This window comes from Pongo abelii, chromosome 16, assembly GCF_028885655.2.
Source record: "Pongo abelii isolate AG06213 chromosome 16, NHGRI_mPonAbe1-v2.0_pri, whole genome shotgun sequence".
Lineage (NCBI taxonomy): Eukaryota > Metazoa > Chordata > Mammalia > Primates > Hominidae > Pongo > Pongo abelii.
In genome coordinates, this window is record NC_072001.2 from 91987470 (window position 1) to 92008048 (window position 20579).

At 52.5% G+C, this 20579-nt stretch overlaps 1 protein-coding gene and 1 long non-coding RNA gene across 7 annotated transcripts in view; one reads left to right on the forward strand and one right to left on the reverse strand.

Moving 5' to 3' along the window:
* Nucleotides 1–164: 164 nt before the first annotated feature.
* On the reverse strand, nt 165–15426 carry MFGE8 (milk fat globule EGF and factor V/VIII domain containing). Of its 6 annotated transcripts, XM_002825798.6 has the most exons (9): nt 15083–15300; nt 11688–11819; nt 9082–9263; nt 8512–8664; nt 7545–7689; nt 3414–3598; nt 1139–1294; nt 858–1015; nt 165–523 (listed from the first exon to the last, which is right to left on the reverse strand). In XM_002825798.6, the coding sequence occupies exons 1-8, from the start codon at nt 15153–15155 to the stop codon at nt 878–880; spliced, it is 1164 nt and encodes a 387-aa protein (XP_002825844.3). In that variant the 5' UTR covers nt 15156–15300; the 3' UTR covers nt 165–523; nt 858–877. The 6 variants fall into 6 exon arrangements, with proteins under 6 accessions (XP_002825844.3, XP_063572370.1, XP_024088738.2 ...); XM_063716300.1 differs by lacking the exon at nt 1139–1294; XM_024232970.2 differs by having other exon boundaries at nt 165–1015.
* LOC134760222 (uncharacterized) overlaps nt 15401–20579 on the forward strand; it is a 69716-nt gene continuing 64537 nt past the window's right edge. The window contains exon 1 of the long non-coding RNA XR_010137238.1: nt 15401–15607. This is a non-coding gene — a long non-coding RNA (uncharacterized LOC134760222). The remainder of the gene's footprint in view (nt 15608–20579) is intronic.

The following is a 20579-nucleotide window of genomic DNA, read 5'->3' on the forward strand; positions in this document are numbered from 1 at the left end:
TGGCAACAGAGCAAGACTCCGTCTCAAAAAAAAAAAAAAAAAAAAGAGAAAAGAAAAAAGCAAGCAAGCAAGCTGGGGCTCAGGGAGGACCACCGGTGGGGGATGGGGAAACCAGCGCAATTTAAATCCCATTCCTGTGAAACAATAACGAACCACACCAGGAGTTCCCGTGAAGAAGATAAATATATTTTGGAAGCTGCCTGTGTCCTCTGGGGTGAAAAGCCAGCTCAGAGGGCCCCAAACACCCACCCTGCCAACCCATGCCTTCCTCTGACCTTGCTCCCTTATCTCCCCATAGACCCGCCCCACCCCCTTCTGTGTCACTGGGCTTCAGGACAAGGGGCAAGAGAGGTATCCAGGGAGACAAGGGGAAGTGTCTTGGGGACAGGGGGCCACAGCAGTTGTGGCCACATGGTACCCCAGGGCAGACACAGGGCTGATGGGCAAGAGGCTGTTATCTCCAACCTGGTGCTTCCGGGCCTTTCTTAAGTCTGCCATGGGAATGTGACGTATGAGAGAGGGGCTAGGAGAGAGAGAGACACACGCGCCTGGGATCGGGAGTCCGGACAGGAGCAGGGAAACCACACGCCCTACTCTGCCCTTTCCTGTCCATCCCAGACCTACTCAGATCCCTCAGTGCCTAAGAAAACAGGACAGTGAGGGCTGGGGGTTAGGGGATGGGGGTTAGGGGCTGGGGCAGGGCCCATGAGAGGTGGAGGGTGAGAAAGAGGGAGGCAGGGGTGACTGTGTGGTGGTGCTGCCTCTGAACACCCTCCCCTTCCCCAGTCCCCAGCCCTATGGTGATTTAAAGGGGCTGAGAAGCCAAGAGGCAGCGGGCCCATGGAAAGCAGGAAGACCTGGGGGTGGCAGGCGGCCACTAACAGCCCAGCAGCTCCAGGCGCAGGGCGATGCGGTTGTGCCAGGCTACGGGCAGGATGCGCACATAGCGAGCCAGGATGGGCGTCTCAAACAAGTTCTTCTTGTGGGAGTGGTTGTCCCAGTTGCCAGGGAAGATCTAGAGGCAGAGCGGGTGTCAGGAGGACCCCAAGCCAGCCCCCCTCCCCTCAGAGCCCCAGGCCAGACTCCCAGGGAAGTAATGAAGGAATGGCAAAGGGTGGGCAGCTGGACAGACACCCACCTTACTGCTGCCAGTCCTGGGGTCCTGGTACTCAGTCCAGTTCGCACTGTCATTACTGTAGGCAACCTTGTAGGATGCCACAAACTGGACAGAGCCAAAGTTACGGGCTCCCTGGGTGATGATGCCTGTCACCTCCTTCGGGGAGCCCAGGTCCACCTACAGAAGAAACCAACCACACTTCCTCTGCTTGGACCATCTCCAGTAAGGTGAAAAGAAGCAGACACACTGAGGCACGACTTCTAGTTTTGAAAAAAACTACTTGGGTGAGCCTCAGTTTCCTTGGCTATAAAATGGGCATAAGGCCGGACATGGTGTCTCATGCCTATAATCCCAACACTTTGGGAGACTGAGGCGGGTGGATCACCTGAGGTCAGGAGTTCGAGACCAGCCTGACCAACATGGTGAAACCCCATCTGTACTAAAAATACAAAAAATTAGCTGGGCATGATGGTGGGTGCCTGTAATCCCAGCTACTAGGGAGGCTGAGTCAGAAGAACCGCTTGAATCCGGGAGGCGGAGGCTGCAGTGAGCCGAGATGACGCCACTGCACTCCAGCCTGGGTGACAGAGCAAGGCTCTGTCTCAGAAAAAAAAAAAAAAAAAAAAGCGATGGGGGGGCATAAATAATACCACCTACTTTGCCACACATGGTGTTCGGTACCTCACTGCTATAAAGCTCGTAGAGTCTGGGCCCTGGCCAACTCCACGCCAGCCACCCCTGCCTGAGACCCGCACTGCGCTGTGATGGGAAGAAGGATAGGAAAGGCCACAGCCAGGAGGGGCATGAACTGCTCTAGAGGCTCCCTGCAGTGCTGCCCACAGTCTGACACTGGTCCTGAGGGTGTCCACAGGCAGGCAGCTCCTCAGGGAACCCAGCTCCGCAGTGTGCTCCATGGGGCCCTGAGACAGACCTCCTGTCCCCGGTCCCTGACCTCCCTGGAGAACCTGCCAGCTGCGCCTGGACACACAGTTCCCCAACATCCAGGTGTAAACCCAACTCACTGCCAGCCAGTAGGTGGGTACTAGGCAGATCATCGTCCTGCCAGCTCTCAGCTTCCTCATCTATAAAACAAGCTCTGGTTTTCCATGACTCTGTTTCCTAGTTTCAATGACAGACAAGGGCTGTCACATGGTGGCTTCTTAGACACTGAGTCAGAGAATATGTACGCTGTGCTCAAGGGAGAGGTCCCAAGATGCCTGGGTCATGTCTCCCTCTTCCGCCTCCACCCTGCTGTCCATAGGCTGAGCCTTGTCAACCCTGTGGCAGCCCACGGAGTGGCTCTCCTCCTGTGTACACACATACACACACACTCTCACACACACACTCACACACACACACACACATTCACACACACTCACACACACATTCACACATTCACACACATTCACATTCACACACACATTCACACACATTCACACACACTCACACACATTCTCATTCACACACACATTCACACACTCACACACATTCTCACACACACATTCACACACACTCACATTCACACATACACACATTCACATTCACACACACATTCACACACATTCATAAACACATTCACATTCACACACACACATTCATAAACATTCACACACACATTCACACACATTCACACACTCACACACATTCTTACACACATTCACACATGCGCACACACATTCACACACATTCTCACACACACTCACACACATTCACACACACTCACACACATTCACACACACGCACACACACATTCACACACATTCACACTCACACACATTCACACACACTCACACACATTCACACACATTCACACATTCATACACACATTCACATTCACACACACATTCACACACATTCATAAACACATTCACATTCACACACACACTCACACATTCATAAACACATTCACACACACACATTCACACACACACATTCACACACTCACACACATTCTTACACACATTCACACACGCGCACATTCACACACATTCACACACATTCATACACACATTCACATTCACACACACATTCACACACATTCATAAACACATTCACATTCACACACACATTCACACACACACACATTCACACACACACACCCTTTCTCCACCTTGGTGGAAGCAGGATCAGGAGAGGGGAGTACAGGTGGGAAGAAGAAAGAAAAGCCGAAGAAAAACAAGGCTTTTCCAGAACTCTTTTGGGGAGCAGAAGCCTGGGCTGGAGAGAGGTCAAAGATCTGGCAGTCCCACCTCGTCCCACCCAACCCCAGCCCCACATCCCAAGAAGGCTGACCCACCTGCAGCCACTGATCGTTACCGTAGCTCCCCGCAACCCAGGCGTTGAAGTTGCCCTGCTTGTCCAGCCGTGCGTAGGAGGGGTTCCAGCTGAAGACATGCAAGCCCCAGGTCTTGTAGCTGCTGGAGGCCGTGATCTGCTTGTCAGGGATGCTGTTATTCTTCAGGCCCAGGGGACTGGCGCATCCTGCCAGCAAGGTGGGCTGTCATCTGGATCTGGGATCCACAGCTCCCAGGGGCAGGAGCACAAGGCGATGAAGCAGAAAGAACTCTGTGGATCCTGACTGGCCCCTGGCATGCTCTTGGGCAACAGAAAGCAGCTCCATCCGCCTTGCAGGGCCAACTATGCGACCTTCTCACTGCCGGCCCCACCAGCTCCTCACCTCAACCAGCCGGGCTCAGCTCCTCACAGATCACCCAAGACCTCCCACTCACCACCCTTCTCCCTCTGCACCAGGGAAGCCCCTGCTCCACCACCTCCTGCAATGCCTGACTTTGGAGACACCTCCTCCAAGAAGTCTGCCCTGACTACTTCACTTGGACAGGGTTTCTTCCTCTTCTGGACTCACAGCACTGCCCCCATCGCCTCGGCCTCCCATCCGTCCCATGGCACAGTCACTATCTACTTTAATAATAACCACCTTGTTTATTCAGGGCTTACTTCAGTCATTTAACCGGCCACCAAAAAAAAAAAAAAAAAAAAAAAAAAACACTAAATGAAGTAGAAATTAGTAAGCCCATTCTACAGATGAGAAAACTGAAAGACATTAACCATCGTGCCCAAGTCACATACAAACTCCTAATGTCACACTATGACATCACCTCTACCAGCCACACATCCCAGCTAGATGATGAAGGCCTGCCTGGTGGCGACCCAGTGATGAACAGGACAACATCCCTGCCCTCCAGCAGCTGGCAGTTAGAGAAATCAGACAACTCCTGGGGCTCAGGAACATCTCTATTTCCATTCCCCAGAAGCCCCCTGACTTAGTGTCTCCCAGAGGGCCTTCTCACACTCAAATGTTCTGGGGATGCTGTCACACAGGCCTGTGAGGGATAGCCCAGGAAGCTGGACTTTGTTTCACTCAGCCCTGCCCCAAACACTCAGGAATGTGCCGGGCTGCCTTGCACTTGTATCTGCACCTGCATATGGATAGAACAGTTGGGAATGGGCAGGAGATACAACTCCCAAGAGAATGATGAGGGTGTCTCCCACCTGGAACAATCCTCACTCCACAAGTGTCTATCCCTCTGGGGAATGAGGGAGGAAGGAGTGGACGGTGGGACTGGAGAGCCCCCTGCCCTCTGGGAGCCAGGTAAGTTATATCACTGCCCTCCAATACTCTCACCACTCAAGACATTTGCCTCCAAGGTGTGTTGACAATGCCTGCCGATGGTACCATCGCCTCCTGATGGTGGCGCGCCAGGGAACCACCACCTTCCCCCTCAAAGAGAGGCTACCGGGCTGAAAGCTGGTTGTCCCTTGGCCCCAGAAGAGGAGAGGCCTGAGGCAGGCTAAAACCTGGGCAGCTTTGCAGAGGACACCAATTCTGCACAATGTGCTCAACGCAGACCCCTCCACAGATCATCTGCTTCTACTGGTTCATACCCTCCTCACTCTCAGCCTCCCCAGGAAGTCAGACAGCCTTTCTGGTAAAATGCAGTTGGAAGGGGCACCAGGGCAGGGACAGGACTGTCAGCTCCATCCCTCTAGGAAGTCCCTTCCTCTCTCTGGCTCTCAGTCTCCCCATCTATAAAATGAGATACTAGGGGAGTAATTCTCACAGATCACTTGGGGATCTTGATTAAAAAAAAAAAAAAAAAAAAAGCTTATGTTTCAGCAAGTCTAGGCTGGGGCTTTCAGTCTGTATTTCTTTTTTTGTTTTTTTGTTTGTTTGTTTGTTTGAGACACAGTCTCGCTCTGTCACCCAGGCTGGAGTGCAGTGGCACGATCTCGGCTCACTGCAACCTCCACCTTCTGACCGGGTTTAGGCAATTATCCTGCCTCAGCCTCCCTAGTAGCTGGGATTACAGGCGCCTGCCACCACGCCTGGCTAATTTTTGTATTTTTTTAGTGGAGACGGGGTTTCGCCATGTTGGCCAAGCTGGTCTTGATCTCCTGACCTTAGGTGATCCGCTCGCCTCGGCCTCCCAAAGTGCTGGGATTACAGGCGTGAGCCACCGCACCCGGCCTCAGTCTGCATTTCTAAGAAGCTCCTAGGTTATGACACTGCGGGTCCCTGGGGCTCTTCACCCACCAAGCTGCCCCTCAGTCTCTTGGCTCCAGCTCCACTGGCCTTCCTTCCACCCTTCAACATGCCCCAGGGCCTTTGCATTTACCGATTCCTTGCCTGCAGTGCTCTTTTTAAGTTTTTCATGTGGCTGGCTCTCCATCATTCAGGCCCCCAGTCAAAGGCCTTCCCGACAGAGCAGTCCTTGTCTTGCTCTCTCCCCTCACCCCAAGTCATGGTCATCTCATCAGCCTCTAGCTTTTCTTCAGAGCTGTTATTGCTCTCTGCCACCTGCTCCTTGCCTCAAGTGTGCCTCCATCACTACAATGCAAATTCCATGAGGTCAAGGAATCATTCCCTAAAGCCAGGTACCCAGGAGGGGCTTAATCAATATCTTAATAAACATCAATTGAATTAAATAATTAATTCACCAAAGACACCATATGCCTGCAAAGAGGAATCCCTGGTGGAATCCCAGGTACCCCCAGACCTCAGCCCCACCAACTCACATGCACACGTGCACACATGCACCAACACTCCCCAGCCGACTGGAAGGCCTATAGGGAAAGGAGTGGTCCAGACCCTGAAGGAAGCAGACAGGGTACCTGGGCTTCCTTGGTTTGCAAGACTCACCCTCTCTTGGCCCTGAGCAGGGGCCAGTCATGCCTGGATACAGGCAACTTTAATGGCCAAAGGCTTCAAGCCAAAACAGCAAGTGTCAGGGACTCCAGGGAGAGGCACACAGACCTGGCTCTGTCCTTTCCCAGTAGGCTACATTTCCTTCTAGCAGAAGGCCAAGTCTTATACTCCCCACTGAAACAGTAAGGCTCAAAAGGGCCCCTAGTGGAGGAAGCACGCCTACTCAAGTTCATACTAAAAACACTAAACCCAGCCAGGCACTGAACTCAGCTCTGAGGGGTATTTGGGTGGTGTCTGAAATGACACAACAGGAAGAGGTGTCACACAGGGGAAAGGTGGGATACAGGAGGGCAGGTAAGATAAAAACGCCAGCGGGTAAGATAAGAACCTCCACTCTGCAGCTCTGCTTAGCGAGCCCTACAGTTCCACTGATGGCCAGCAGGTGGCACCGTGGCTGCAAAGAGAGAGAAATACCCAGACCTCAGGACAGCTGGGTTGAGCTGGGCTGAGACAATCAATGTCTGTCAGCCCAAACCCGGCACTCTGACCTCGCCAAGGATGTCTCCTGGCTCTGCAGAAATCTGTCCCTTTATGGTACCCCCAGCTCTTCATCTGGGAATCTCTTTGGAAAAGGCAGCAGGAAGCACCAGCTCCAAGCCCCGTGGTCCAAGAAGCCCCTGTGTTTCTCTGGAGTGCAGACTCTTAAGAGTTTGGCAGGGAAAGCTCTGGATGGGTGTGGTCAGGAGCCCAGAGATCTAGACCAAGTCTTAATACCTACCAGATGTGTACCCTTAATAAATCATTCATCGGGGCCCCACGCCCCTCATTCATTCATTCACTCATTCATCAAATATTTATTGAGTACCTATAAACCAGACACCATTCCAGGCACTGAGAATACCGAAGCAAACAAAACAGACAAATTCTCTGCCCTCGTAAAGCTGACATCTGCCAAACACACCTAACGCTACATGTTCTAGAAGCTACAGGAGGGGAGCCAACCAGAAGAAGGGAAAATACTTTGAAAACTGATGTCTTTTTCTCTATTAACCAGAATGCCCTGGGTCAAGGGTGGGCAGACAGCAAACACCTGGGTGAGACTGCTATGGCCAGCTGACCCCTGGAGTTTCCCGAGTGAAGCCTGGTCCCCGGGCCTTGTTGCTGCCCTACCCAGCTCAGTTTGGCTGAGAAAAGAGGCAGCAGGGAGGGCCACCTCCTAGGATTGGCCCACGGTGCCCCCCTTCCCACACCCCCAGCACTCACCGTTCAACTCACAGCCCAGTAGCTCAAAACGCAGAGTACAGGCCGTGTGGCAGCTCGTGGGGTACAACCTCACGTACTGAGCCTCCACAGGGGTCTCAAACAGGTTGACATGCACCACGTTTTTGTTCCAGTTACCCACAAACTCCTAGGAGGGAAGGGACAAGACTGGAGGAGGGGGTCCATCTGGGCAGTCCCCCTCCCTGGGGTTACCTCATCTTCCTCTTCAGACCTGGGAGGCAGAGGTGGGGCTGGGAGGGTGAAAAGGACTTGGAACATGTTAACCTCAAATAATTTATGCTGAATTTAAAAAGCCAAGCAGAAGAGTGTACGCTGTATGATTCCACTTATATTAAATGTTAAAATATAAAAAGAGCCAGCAGAGGCTCACATAGCAGCCTCTCCTTTGGCCACCCCACGGCCCTCCACAAAGATTCTCCTCTCACTTTCCTTAATCATCATGGAGCCTGGGCATAAACCCCTATAGCTGACACAGGGCCACCTGTAACCTACAGGGTACCTCTTTGCAAATTAGGATAAGGCACTCCTTTCTCAAATAGTTTATTATGACAATTTTCTGACAGAGTTCCACAAATGCACAATGCCTGTACTGTGAATGGTGCCTGCTTAGCAATGACATCCTTGAGCAGTGTACAACCTACACAACTGTACATGTACCCCTGAAGGCGCAGAATGAAACACAGCTCCAACACCACTACCACCCTCAACAGGTCACTGTACCATTTTGAGTCTCTCTAGTCTCATCTCTAAAGTGGGACTATTGCTTATAAACCACAGAACATGGACACAAGTCTGGGTTTCCCAATTTCTAGAAGCCAAGATGCACCCGAAGACCCACATCATGGCCAATCACCCAGGGTTCTCTGCACTCACTGGGGGTCCTCAGTCAATGCTAGAACCTTAGGGGGTATGGACCACAGCCCTTCTTTCGGGCCCCAACAAGACCTACCTTGTGTTTTTTATTAACATCATGGAGAAAATCGAATTTGTGTCCATTAAGGCTGTAGGCCACCTTGAAGGCCTTCAGGTACTCATGACTAGCCAAGCGGCTGGCACCCTGTGTCACCACACCTGTTATCCACATCCTCCGCAGCAGGTTCACCTGGACACAGGGCAGGGGAGATGGCACCCTTATCTCCTGGGTTCTTTCCACTCAAGATCCAAGTAGACCCATCCCTTCACTCCCCCCACTGGGTGGGGAAACAACCCAGACAAAACACAGGAGGGGCAGCTGAGCACACTGCCCGCACAAAGGGCTTTCTTCTTCTGCCCAGGCCTCCAGAGGCCTCATCCAGTACCAACAGCTCCTCCACAGCCTGGGGCCTGCTCCCCCCTCACCCTGACCCCATACCAGGTTCCCCCAGGGATGCCATCCACTTACAGATACTTCATCCATGGAAACCTGCTACCTTGCCACCTGAACCCCAGTGATGAACCCTCCCGGGGTAACCCCCAAATGCAGGAACATTCATCGAGCCTTCTCTCCATCGCCCCACCCCAGGGCCATCCCCAGGCATACCTGGATCCAGGGGTTATCATCATTGCTGCTGGGTGTCCAGGCATTGACCATGCCTGCGCGGTTCAGGCGGGCCAGCTCCGGGACCCAATGCTGCAAACCCAAGAAGGTCACACGCACAGATGAGGCGGAGATCTGTGAGTTGGCAATGTTCCCATTCTCCATGCCCAGCGGCTCGACGCACTCTGAGGGAAGGGAGGTGGCAGTCAGGTGGCTACCCCAACAGGTTCCCGGGCCCAGCTGGGACCCAGCGGACAAGAAAATAAGACTGTATGGCCTCTGCCTAGGCCCCAGGGCCAGGGAGAACCTCAGAGCCTCTCTCAGAACAAAGACCACAAAGGGACAATGAAGGCTGTGCCCTGCCCAGGATGAGGTGCCAAGAAAAGGTATGTGGCCAGGGGTGGTGAGGACGAGGGGGGTGGGCAGAGTCACGGGAGGCCGGGACCCAGGGCTGCCAGAGGATCCCAGCCAGGGTAGCACTGTGGGGACAGCCGTGATTGGCACTCATGGAAAGTAGAGTCCCCCTCCAGGCTGTGGGGGGTGGCCTCGTTCATATAGGGCATCTGGCAGCAATTAGTCTGGTGCAGGGGTTAGACTGGTGGCACAGAATACAGGTGTGACCCCCTCTTCCTCAGTGTCCCCCCCCGCCCCGCACCAGGAAGGGACGCCATCCTCAGCCCAGCCCCTGGCTTCCTCAGGAGGGTGGCTTTGGGAGAAGGGCTACCTCGGATGGCAGTGAACAGTACCAGCACTGCACACAAAGAAAGAAGCTAATCTGCCTGGAGTTTTCTAGAATCCCACTGGCAGGAGTTCTCTGGGTGGGGCACAAATGCCATTCTGCTTTCCCTCTTTGCGCCTTCCACCTGTGGGCCCTCAACCAGCCATCTGTGAACATGCCCGTGGCCAAGTCCCCACCCCCCTCACCATCACTCCAGCAGGGCGGTCCCAGGAACCCAGGACAGCTACCAGGCCCACCTACAGGCCAAGCTTCTCTCATCACCTGGGGATCCCCCCAGCGTGTGCCTGTGCCTTCCAGCTGCCAAGCAGAGAACCCACAGACAGATCTAGTCTTCCTCCAACATCACAGGCGCAGACGAGCTCGGTGTCAGCGCACTCCGGCACGGAGGGGAAGGCTCAAAGTGAGGCCAGAGCCTCAAGACCAGAGCTCGGCCAGTGGCTGAGCTGAGATTTGACCCCAGTCTGCCTCCAGGACTATCCCCATACCCCACCATGCTCACACCCTGAAGGAGTCCAATGTGCATTCTTTGGGCCCACAGGGTCCTTGTTGGCTCCAAGGAAACATACCACGTAAAAGGCAAGGAAGAGCTGCGAAGGTCCCTCTGAGGGCTTCCTCCGCTGTGTGGTCACCCCTCCCTTCTTCCTGGATGCAGCCATATCCAGCCTGGGGAAGATCCCAGGCCCAGAAGCTAGAAGTCAGGGTGGGTAATTCCCACTCAGGCACACTCACTGTTACCTCAGCTCCCAGGATACTCGTTAGTGGCCCCACCTGGCCCTACCCACGGCTCTGATTGCCTTAGCAACCCGTCCCTCAAACCATACACACACCCTTCCACCAGGATCTCAAACACATCTGGCCTCAGGGCAGGGTCCAAGGCACAGGCCCCAGGGCCACTTGGGAGGTAAAGGCATCCTACTCACCTGACCTGCTCTCTCCTAGGGTCCCTGCCCCCACCCAGCTGGCTCAAGCCCCCCGCCCCCTCCTTCTGGAGGCCAGCAAACCTCAGAGCCCATCCCCACATCTCCCTGAGGAAGGCAAGATGTATGTCCCCTGTCCCCTACCCAAGATGCTCAGCGACTGACCTGCTGGATTCAGAAACCTAGGACCCCTACTCCACCCATCCCTGGGCCCACATGTGGGTGACCCGCCTACCCCATGAGGAGTCTTAGTGGGGTGGGAGCACTGAGTGGGAGGGACTCCAGCTGGGCCTGGAGGGAGGACAGCAGGGGAACTGCTGTTGCCACCCCACCTAGGGCCATTCTGTGACCGAGTGGGTAACCAGGCAGGTCACACGCGGACAGCCCCTCTGGGCACGCAGGGCCTCTGATCACCTGACTGCGAGGGGATGGCTCAGCTGGCCCAGGCCTCTCCCTTCTCCCCGAGCTCTGTGATGAGGCTGCAGGTCAAACTTGGGCCAGGAACTGTCAGACTCTGAAACCAAGCCTGATTTACCGAGTTCATGGGCCCCAAAAGACTAAGAAGGTATTTGTCTTCCCCTCTTAGGTAGAAAAATCCTTGCGACTTAACCCTAATGCTGTGTGTCTGGCTCATGGTGACTGAAGAAACAGCACTCCCATGACGTCCAGGGTGACCACAACCCCTCACTCCTCTGCATCAGCATCAGGCCTGGCCGGCAGTCTCAGGAAAGAGCACCAGGCAGAAAGAAGGAAGAAACAACAGGACCCTTTTCCCGCCTTGGTCTAACTGAGGCTCTGTCTCTCTCTCTCAGTCTCCCCAGAGGAGGCCTTGACACCTCCACTGGGGTGGGGATCACGGGGAGAGAATAAGGCCAGCACACGGCCTGTGCCACCAGGGCTGTGACTCAGGGTCTACTGCTAGAAACAGGCAACAAGCACCCCCAGATACTCACTCGTCTCACAGTGGTCGCCCGCGTAGCCCTTAAGGCACGTGCAGGTGTACGAGGGGAAGACGTCCCCTCGCACTTCTTGGGAAATCTCCTCGCACAAGCCACCGTTGTGGCAGGGGTTTTTGGAACAGATATCTGGGGACAGAGACAAGTAAGATGAGTAGATGATCAGGAAGGAGCTGGGGACACAGGTGGGAAGTAGCAGATGGGCCCAGCCCAAAAGGACCCTCCACTCAAACTCAGCCCATTATCTCTTCCTCTCCCTCTTCCCCAGTGTGCTGGATGGAGCCTGAGTCAGCCTAGAGCCAAGGAAGTCCACGTGTAGGCAAATCAGCCCACATAAGGGAAGAGCTCAGCTTTCCAAGTGGCCTGGGAGTGCCCAGAAAAGTGCTGGCTGACAATGGGAGTGGTGCTGGGGACCACTGCCCACTGGCGGAAGAGCTGGCAGCTGGGGTCTGGAGAGGCAGGCAAGGTCCAGGGCAGGTCTCTTGGCAGCAGTTTGATTGCAAAGGAGGCCCATGAGGACTTTTAAGGCAGGGGCAGTGGAAGGAAGCATTGTCCTGGCCCATCGAGAAGGTTCTGCCCACCAATTCAGGCACAGGTTGCAGTCACAGATGTCACCTCCAATGGCAGCCCTGACTCAGGAACAGCACGATGATCATCCAGGAAACACTGGGAGGGCCAATGACCACGCTGGGCCCCTGAGACAGAGAAATCAGATGCAGCTCAGGCCTCAAGAAGCCAAGGGGAAAGAGGCCAGCAAGTCTGCAGATGAGGAAGATTGCCCAACGCTCCAGAAGCCTGCATGGACCGCCACTGGAGGCATGACTTCTGCTGGGGAAATGGAAGTTTCCCAGAGGAGGGAATATTCGAGCTGGGTCTAGAAGACAAAGTAAGGGGGGTGCCAGACTGGGCAATGAGGAAAGAATGTTCCAAGAAAAGCAGATGCTCAGAGGGTGTGGTATGTTGGAGCACAGTTAGATGCAGCTGGAAGGGTAGGCTGGGGCCAGACTGGGAGGGATCTGAAGAATGACAAGTTTAGAGCAGCGGCTTTTAACCTTCCTTCACCCTCCTCACCATTGTCCACCAGGGGGAAAAAAAAAGCAAGAAACAGAGATTCTCAAGTGTGAGATGGGAGCAGGAAAGTCAGTTCCAACTGCGGGATGAAGAAGGCTGAAAAGGCCCATGTGCAGACATGCCGCTGAGCTCCCCCAGGGTGGGGAGCATCTGGTAGCTGCAGACAGGTCCCTCTGGCTGAAATGCAAAAATCCCACCAAAGAGGGTGAAGGTGGAGAGCAGGAGAGCGTGGTGAGAGAGGAACTCAGGGCAGAGGAGTGAAAAGGAAAGGTGATTTCAGAACCACCAGGGGGCAAGGGCTGGAGAGGCCACCAGGGCTTCTGGATGGGAACCTGGATGACAGAGGTGCACTATCAGCCCTGGTGGTGGAGAACACAGGAGGAGGAACAGGAGGGCCTATCCTCAATCCCTTGACTCTGACGGGTCGGCCGGGCCCAACAAGGGTCCTCTAGCCGACCTTAGCATCCCAGAAGGGCTGCCCCAGACCCTACACCCGAATCTGTCATTTGGAGCAAGACATGAGAAATCTTTTTGCCTTGGCCAGGCGCGGTGGCTCACGCCTGTAATCTCAGCACTTTGGGAGGCCAAGGCGGGCGGATCATGAGGTCAGGAGATCGAGACCATCCTGGCTAACACGGTGAAACCCCATCTCTACTAAAAATACAAAAAATTAGCCAGGCCGGGTGTGGTGGCGGGCGCCTGTAGTCCCAGCTACTTGGGAGGCTGAGGAAAGAGAATGGCATGAACCCAGGGGGCGAAGCTTGTAGTGAGCCAACACCACGCCACTGCACTCCAGCCTGGGCAACACAGCAAGACTCTGTCTCAAAAAGAAAAAAGAAAAAAAAAACCTTTTTGCCTCCCCCTCAGAGTCACCCATCTAAGGCTGGAGAGTCCTCCTGAAATCCCAAAGCCCCCAGAGAGTTCACCCCGCTCCAGGGAAGGCAACAACACCATTAATGAGCCATCTGCCCTCAGAGCCCCGCCTCCAGGGGCCTCGGGAGCTTAAAGTGGCTCCCAAGGAGCTATTAGTCATTGGCTTTAAATAGCAGGTAATCCTTCCTCTGACCTGGCAGGCGGGGGCGAGTTGGGAATGGACTCTTCCCTCCCAACTGCACCGGCCCCCTCCCTACACTGCTCCAGGGCAAAACGGTCCAGTGGGAAAAAGGGAAAGTGAAAGGTGTACTCTACCCAGCCACTTTACCTGTGTGTAAGATAGGTATGGTGTTTCCTCCTTCTGGAAAAGGCCAGATCACCCTGTATAAAAACATCTTTGGGACTTCAGAGTCCTGCTCTTTCGGGGACTTTCCAGTAACATTTGGCCAGAGTTCAGGTTGGGGGGTACAGAGAAGAGTAGAAAGGGGCTATGAAGATCCAGCTGTCTCTCATGGTGGCCGGGGAGGGCCTGGAGCTCCCAAGTTCCTGGGAGCTTGGAGCACTCTGGAAGCTCTAGCCCCGAGGATCAGGCAGATCACAGGACATAGGGCTGGGACTCAGCTGTTACCTATCTTGCTTCAGTCAATCCCATTTCTATGAGAAAATGATGGAGGGGCCGCCTAAAGAGTCCTGGCCCTGACCCCTCCCAGCGCTCCACGGTGAATGGCACGGGGCACCCGCAAGTCCAGCCTGCAAGGGGCCCAGCTGGCCGCCGGAGGCCTCCTGGGAGGCGGAGGAGGACCAGGAAGATACCGCAGCCGGCCAAGGCCGCGGGAGGCAGGGAGTCAGGAGACTCCCATCAGCAGGCAGCCCTCTTCCAAGTTCCTCGAAGCCTCTGGGTCCCCTCCCGGGCCCCACTTACGGCCTGTGTCCATTGCACCGACTCCCCAGCCCTTCCCTTATGTGACCAGGCACGGACAATTGGGAGCGCAAAAATCCAATGAACTGTCCAGCCAATTGGAGTTGGCAGGGAGATGCCAGGGCAAAGTTATCCAGAGAAGACTTATCCATACTAGAGTCCTAGAATCTCCCAGGTGGAAGGGGTTCGAAAGTCTAACGCAGTTCCCTGGCCTCATTTTTCACAAGGGAAAAGAGAGGCCCGACACAGCGGATTCCTTTGTCATTATCTGTAAGCCGCATCCCTGGGGGCGGCAGGGCTGTCACCCGATGTCCCGAGTCCCAGCCCAAAAGCCCCAGCGCAGAGACGGAAGGGCCGCGTCCCCCTGTCCCGCCAGGGCGCAGCGGAAGAAGCCGCCCCTCTGCCCGGCCCGGTCCCCGGGGCTTTGTCTAAGTTTGTCAACAGTGGAGGTGGAGGGAGGGCGCCGGGCAAACTTCCAAGCGGCGCGGGGAGGAGGGGCGAGGGCCAGAGGGCGGCGCGATCCACTCACCCAGGGCGACGAGGAGGCTGGGGGCGCAGAGCAGCGCGCCGCACAGCGCGGCCAGCAGGCGGGGGCGCGACATGCTGCGGGGACGCGGGCGCTGGACTGGGCACGCTGGGCTGCTCAGACCCCGCGGGGTTCTGGCGCCTTCTCCTCTGGGACCGGAATAAATCAGGCGGCTCAGCACCTCCCACTGGCCGTGCGCTCCGCCCAAGCTGGCCGGAGGCGGACTCGGGGCGGGGCTCCGCGGCTGGGAGGGAATTGGTTGAAAGGAATTGGGGGGCGCGGGGGTGGTCCGCGATATCTGCTTCTTCCGCCACTGCCACACCGGCGTCCCGCGTCGTGCCAACGGCCGGGTCACGAGTCTTCAGTCTGTTGGGAAGGAAGAGTTCAGGAGTTTTTGTTTTTGTTTTTAAGATTTTTAGACTTGAAAAGATGCTAACCCTTTATTCATAATCAGTTAGATGCAAATTAAAACTACAATGAGCATCGTGTTTCCCTTCTCCGATCGGCAAGTATCAAGATGTTAACAAGGTTAGTGGAGGCTGTGGGGAACAGGTCCAAGCATGCTTCGCTGAAGACAGTATAAATTAGTTCAACTTCCCTAGAGGGCTATTTGGTAACATCTATCAAAACGACAAATGCTGACACCTTAAGACCTAGCATTTCCACATAGAGAGTTTCATTCTACAGAAACTCCCATGTGCAAAATGACAGATATACAAAGATAGCATAGCAACATTGTTTGAAATGGTAAAATACTTAAAAAAAAAAAAAAATCACGAAGGTTTCTGTAAAGGACCTAATAGAAAACGTTCTCTGATATGTAGGCCCTGAGTCTCTGTAGCAACTATTCATCTCTGCCTTTGTTGCAAGAAAGGCACCATAGACAAAATGCGAGGAAATGGGCACCTGTTCGCCGAAAGGGAATAAAACAAAGCAAGCCTGTCACCGTTGACTTTTTACTAAATGATTTGTATCTATCATGTGCAAATATTACCTGTTTACAAATAAGTGATTTTAATAATAGTGTTTTGGTTGGGCGCGGTGGCTCACACCTGTAATCCCAGCACTTTGGGAGGCCGAGGCACGTGGATCACCTGAGGTCGGAGTTCAAGACCAGCCTGGTCAAGATGGTGAAACCCCGTCTCTACTAAAAATACAAAAATTAGCCGGGCGCAGTGGCAGGTGCCTATAATCCCAGCTACTCGGGAGGCTGAGACAGGAGAATCGCTTGAACCCAGGCGGCAGAGGTCCCAGTGAGCCGAGATCATGCCACTGCACTCCAGCCTGGGTGGCAGAGTGAGACTCCGTCTCAAATAATAATAATAATAATGCTTCAGGCCAGGAGCGGTGGCTCAAGCCTGTAATGCCAGCTCTTTGGGAGGCCAAGGTAGGAGGATCACTTAAGCTCAAGAGTTTGAGACCTGCCTGGGCAACATGGCAAAACGCTGTTTCTACAAAAAAAGAAATACAAAAATATTCCAGGCGCATGCCTGTAGTCCCAGCTACTCAGGAGGCTGAGGTGGGAAGATTGCTTGAGCCCAAGAGGTCGAGGCTGCAGTGAGCCACGATTGCACCACTGCATTCCAGCCTGGGCAACAGAGCGAGACTCTGTCTCAAAAAATAATAAGAATAGTAATAGTAATAAGTGTTTAAGTCAGACTAGCCAACAAACAAAATAGAACAGTCACACATCTTCCCTCCTAGCTGTGTTGAGACCTAAGTTGGGACTAGAGTCCGCTGGCAAGATGCTCTTCTTAAAATATTCAGAAAGGGGTGCCGGGCGTGGTGGCTCATGCCTGTAATCCCAACATTTTGGGAGGCCGAGGCGGGCGGATCATGAGGTCAGGAGATCGAGACCATCCTGACTAACACAGTGAAACCTCGTCTCTACTAAAAATACAAAAAAAAATTAGCCAGGCGTGGTGGTGGGTGCCTGTAGTCCCAGCTACTCAGGAGGCTGAGGCAGGAGAATAGTGTGAACCCGGGAGGCGGAGCTTGCAGTGAGCCGAGATCGTGCACTGCACTCCAGCCTGGGCAATAGAGCAAGACTCCGTCTAAAAAAAATATATATATATATGGGGAAAAGACATATAGGATCGACTCAATAATCACAGAAAAAGCATTTGATAATATCCAACACCTCTTTATGATAAAACACTCAACAAACTAGAAAGTGAGCTTCCTCGACCTGATTTTTAAAAATCTATGAAAAACCGATGGGCACAGTGGCTCACGCCTGCAATCCCAACACCTGGGAGGCCTAGGCGGGCAGATCACCTGAGGTCAGCAGTTCGAGACCAGCCTGACCAACATGGTGTAACCTGGTCCGTACTAAATATACAAAAAGTAACCAGGCATGGTGGTGCACACCTGCAATCCCAGCTACTCAGGAGGCTGAGGCACAAGAATCGCTTGAATCTGGGAGGCGGCAGTTGCAGTGAGCTGAGATTGCACCCCTGCTCTCTAGCCTGGGTGACACAGTGAGACTCTGTCTCATATATATATACATATATATATATGAAAAACCCATAGCTACTATCATACTTAATGGTGAAAAACTGAATGTTTCCCCTAAGCTCAGGAATAGGACATGGTGGCCTGCTCTCATCACTTCTATTTCATCACTGTGCTGGAGGTTCCAGCCAGGACAATTAGGCAAGAAACAGAAAATACATCCCCATTGGAAAGGAGGCGGTAAAACTATCTCTATCTCTACTTACAGATGGCATGATCTTGTATATAAAAAACCCTAAAGAGCCAGGCGTGGTGGCTCATGCCTGTAATCCCAGCACTTTGGGAGGCTGAGGTGTGCAGATCACCTGAGGTCAGGAGATCGAGACCAGCCTCAACATGGAGAAACCCCATCTCTACTAAAAATACAAAATTAGCTGAGCGTGGTGGTGCATGCCTGTAATCTCAGCTACTCGGGAGGCTGAGGCAGGAGAATTGCTTGAACCTCGGAGGCGGAGGTTGCGGTGAGCCAAGATCGCGCCATTGCACTCCAGCCTGGGCAACAAAAGCGAAACTCCGTCTCAAAAAAAAAAAACAAAAAAAACCCTAAAGAATCCACATACACACATACACACAAACACACAACTATTAAAGATAATAAATGAGCTAAGCAAGGTTGCAGGATACACAATTAATATACAAAAATCAGTTGTATTTCTTACACTAGAAATAATCCAAAAACATAATTTTTAAAAATCCCATTTACAATAGGATTAAAAAGAATAAAATACTTAGGAATAAATTTAACAAAAGAAATACAAGACATGGTGGGACACGGTGGCTCACGCCTGTTATCCCAGCACTTTGGGAGGCCAAGGTGGGTGGATCACCTGAGGTCAGGAGTTCAAGACCAGCCTGACCAACATGGTGAAACCCCATCCCTACTAAAAATACAAAAAGTAGCCAGGTGTGGTGGCTGGCACCTGTAATCCCAGCTACTCGGGAAGCTAAGGCAGGAGAATCACTTGAACCTGAAAGGCAGAGGTTGCAGTGAGCTGAGATCGTGCCACTGCACTCTAGCCTGGGCGACAGAGAGAGACTTCATCCCAAAAAAAAAAAAAAAAGAAAGAAAAAGAAATACAAGAGCTGTACATTGAACACTACAAAACATCATCAAAAAAATTAAAGAAGATCTAAACAAATGGAAAATTATCCCCTGTTCATGGGTTGGAAGACTTGTATTGTTAAGATGCCAGTACACCCCCAAATTGATGTACAGATTCAATACAATCTCTGTGGAAATTCCATCTGCCCTTTTTGCGGAAATTGACAAGTTGATACTAAAATTCATGCGGAGGCCCGGCGCAGTGGCTCATGCTTGTAATCCCAGCACTTTGGGAGGCCAATGCAGGCAGATCACGAGGTCAGGAGATCGAGTCCATCCTAGCTAACACAGTGAAACCCCGTCTCTACTAAAAATACAAAAAATTAGCCGGGCGTGGTGGCGGGCGCCTGTAGTCCCAGCTACTCAGGAGGCTGAGGCAGGAGACTGGTGTGAACCTGGGAGGCAGAGCTTTCAGTGAACCGAGATTGCACCACTGCACTCCAGCCTGGGTGACAGAGCAAGACTCCATCTCGAAAAAAAAAAAAAAAAAATCACACAGAAATGCAAGGGACCCAGAATAGCCAAAACAATCTTGAGGAAAAAAAAGAACAAAATTGAAAGACTAACGTTTCTCAATTCCAAAACTTACTACGAAGCTATAATAATCAAGTCTTCTAATTAGAATTTACTGTTCCCAACCTGTCTCTCTTAAATTTGCAGTATCTCCTATAGTTCTTATCAAACTTTGCCTCATATTGGAATGATGGTCACAATACCTGTCACTTGATTGTAAGTCCCGGTATATGGAATAATGTCATATCTATTCCTGTCACCCTAGCCCAGCACCTTTTATGTAGAAAGAGATCCATCAGCAATGTTACTTTCAGTCGCCTCCCTGTGACCAAGCCTTCTCCCAGAGAAGGAAGCTGCCCTGCTCAGGACATATGACCCATCCCCAAACCACAGGCTCCCTCATGGTCTTCAGGGTTGAGCCAAGAAGGCTCACCAGTCACCCTCTGGGGTTAAATTACTGATACATACATAGTAAACAAATAAAAATACTGTTAAAGCCAGGTGCGGTGGCTCACGCCTGTAATCCCAGCACTTTGGGAAGGCAAAACGCCGTCTCAAAAAACAAACTAACAAAAAATTATGCTAAGTGAAAGAAGCCAGTCACAAAGACCATGTTGCGTATTATTTCTTTTCTATGAAATGTCCAGAAAAGGCAAATCTATAGAGACCAATGGTAGATAAGCAGTTGCCAGGGGCTGGGGTGAGGGGAGAATGAGGAGTGCTGTTCGTAGATACAGAGTTCCTTTTGGGGGATGATGAAGATGTTTTGAACATAGTGATAATGGTTGTATGACCTTGTGAGCATATTAGAAACCACTGAACTGTATTTTTTTTTTTTGAGATGGAGTCTCGCTCTGTCACCCAGGCTGGAGTGCAGTGGCTCACTGCAACCTCCGCCTCCCAGGTTCAAGCAATTCTTGTGCCTCAGCCTCCCAAGTAGCTGGGATTACAGACTTGTGCCTCCACACCCATCTAATTTTTGTATTTTTAGTAGAGACAGGGTTTCCTCATGTTGACCAGGCCGGTCTTGAACTCCCAACCTCAGGTGATCCACTGGCCTCCACCTCCCAAAGTGCTGGGATTACAGGCATGAGCCTCTGAACTGTACATTTTAAGAGTGTATTTTTGGTTATGTGAATTTTATTTCAATAAAAAAGAAATACAACACTTCAGAAATCCATCTCAGATGGCAGGTAGAGAATGCTGTGAGCATAGCACCCTTACCAGTTAATGCCACTTACTCTTGCAGAACAGAACTTCCTAATCGCCCTCACTGGCTTTCTGCCATCCCCGTGGAACAACTGCACAATTACCCAATTAAGACACATTTAATCATTGAGTCATTCAAGAAACATGCATTGAGCACTGACT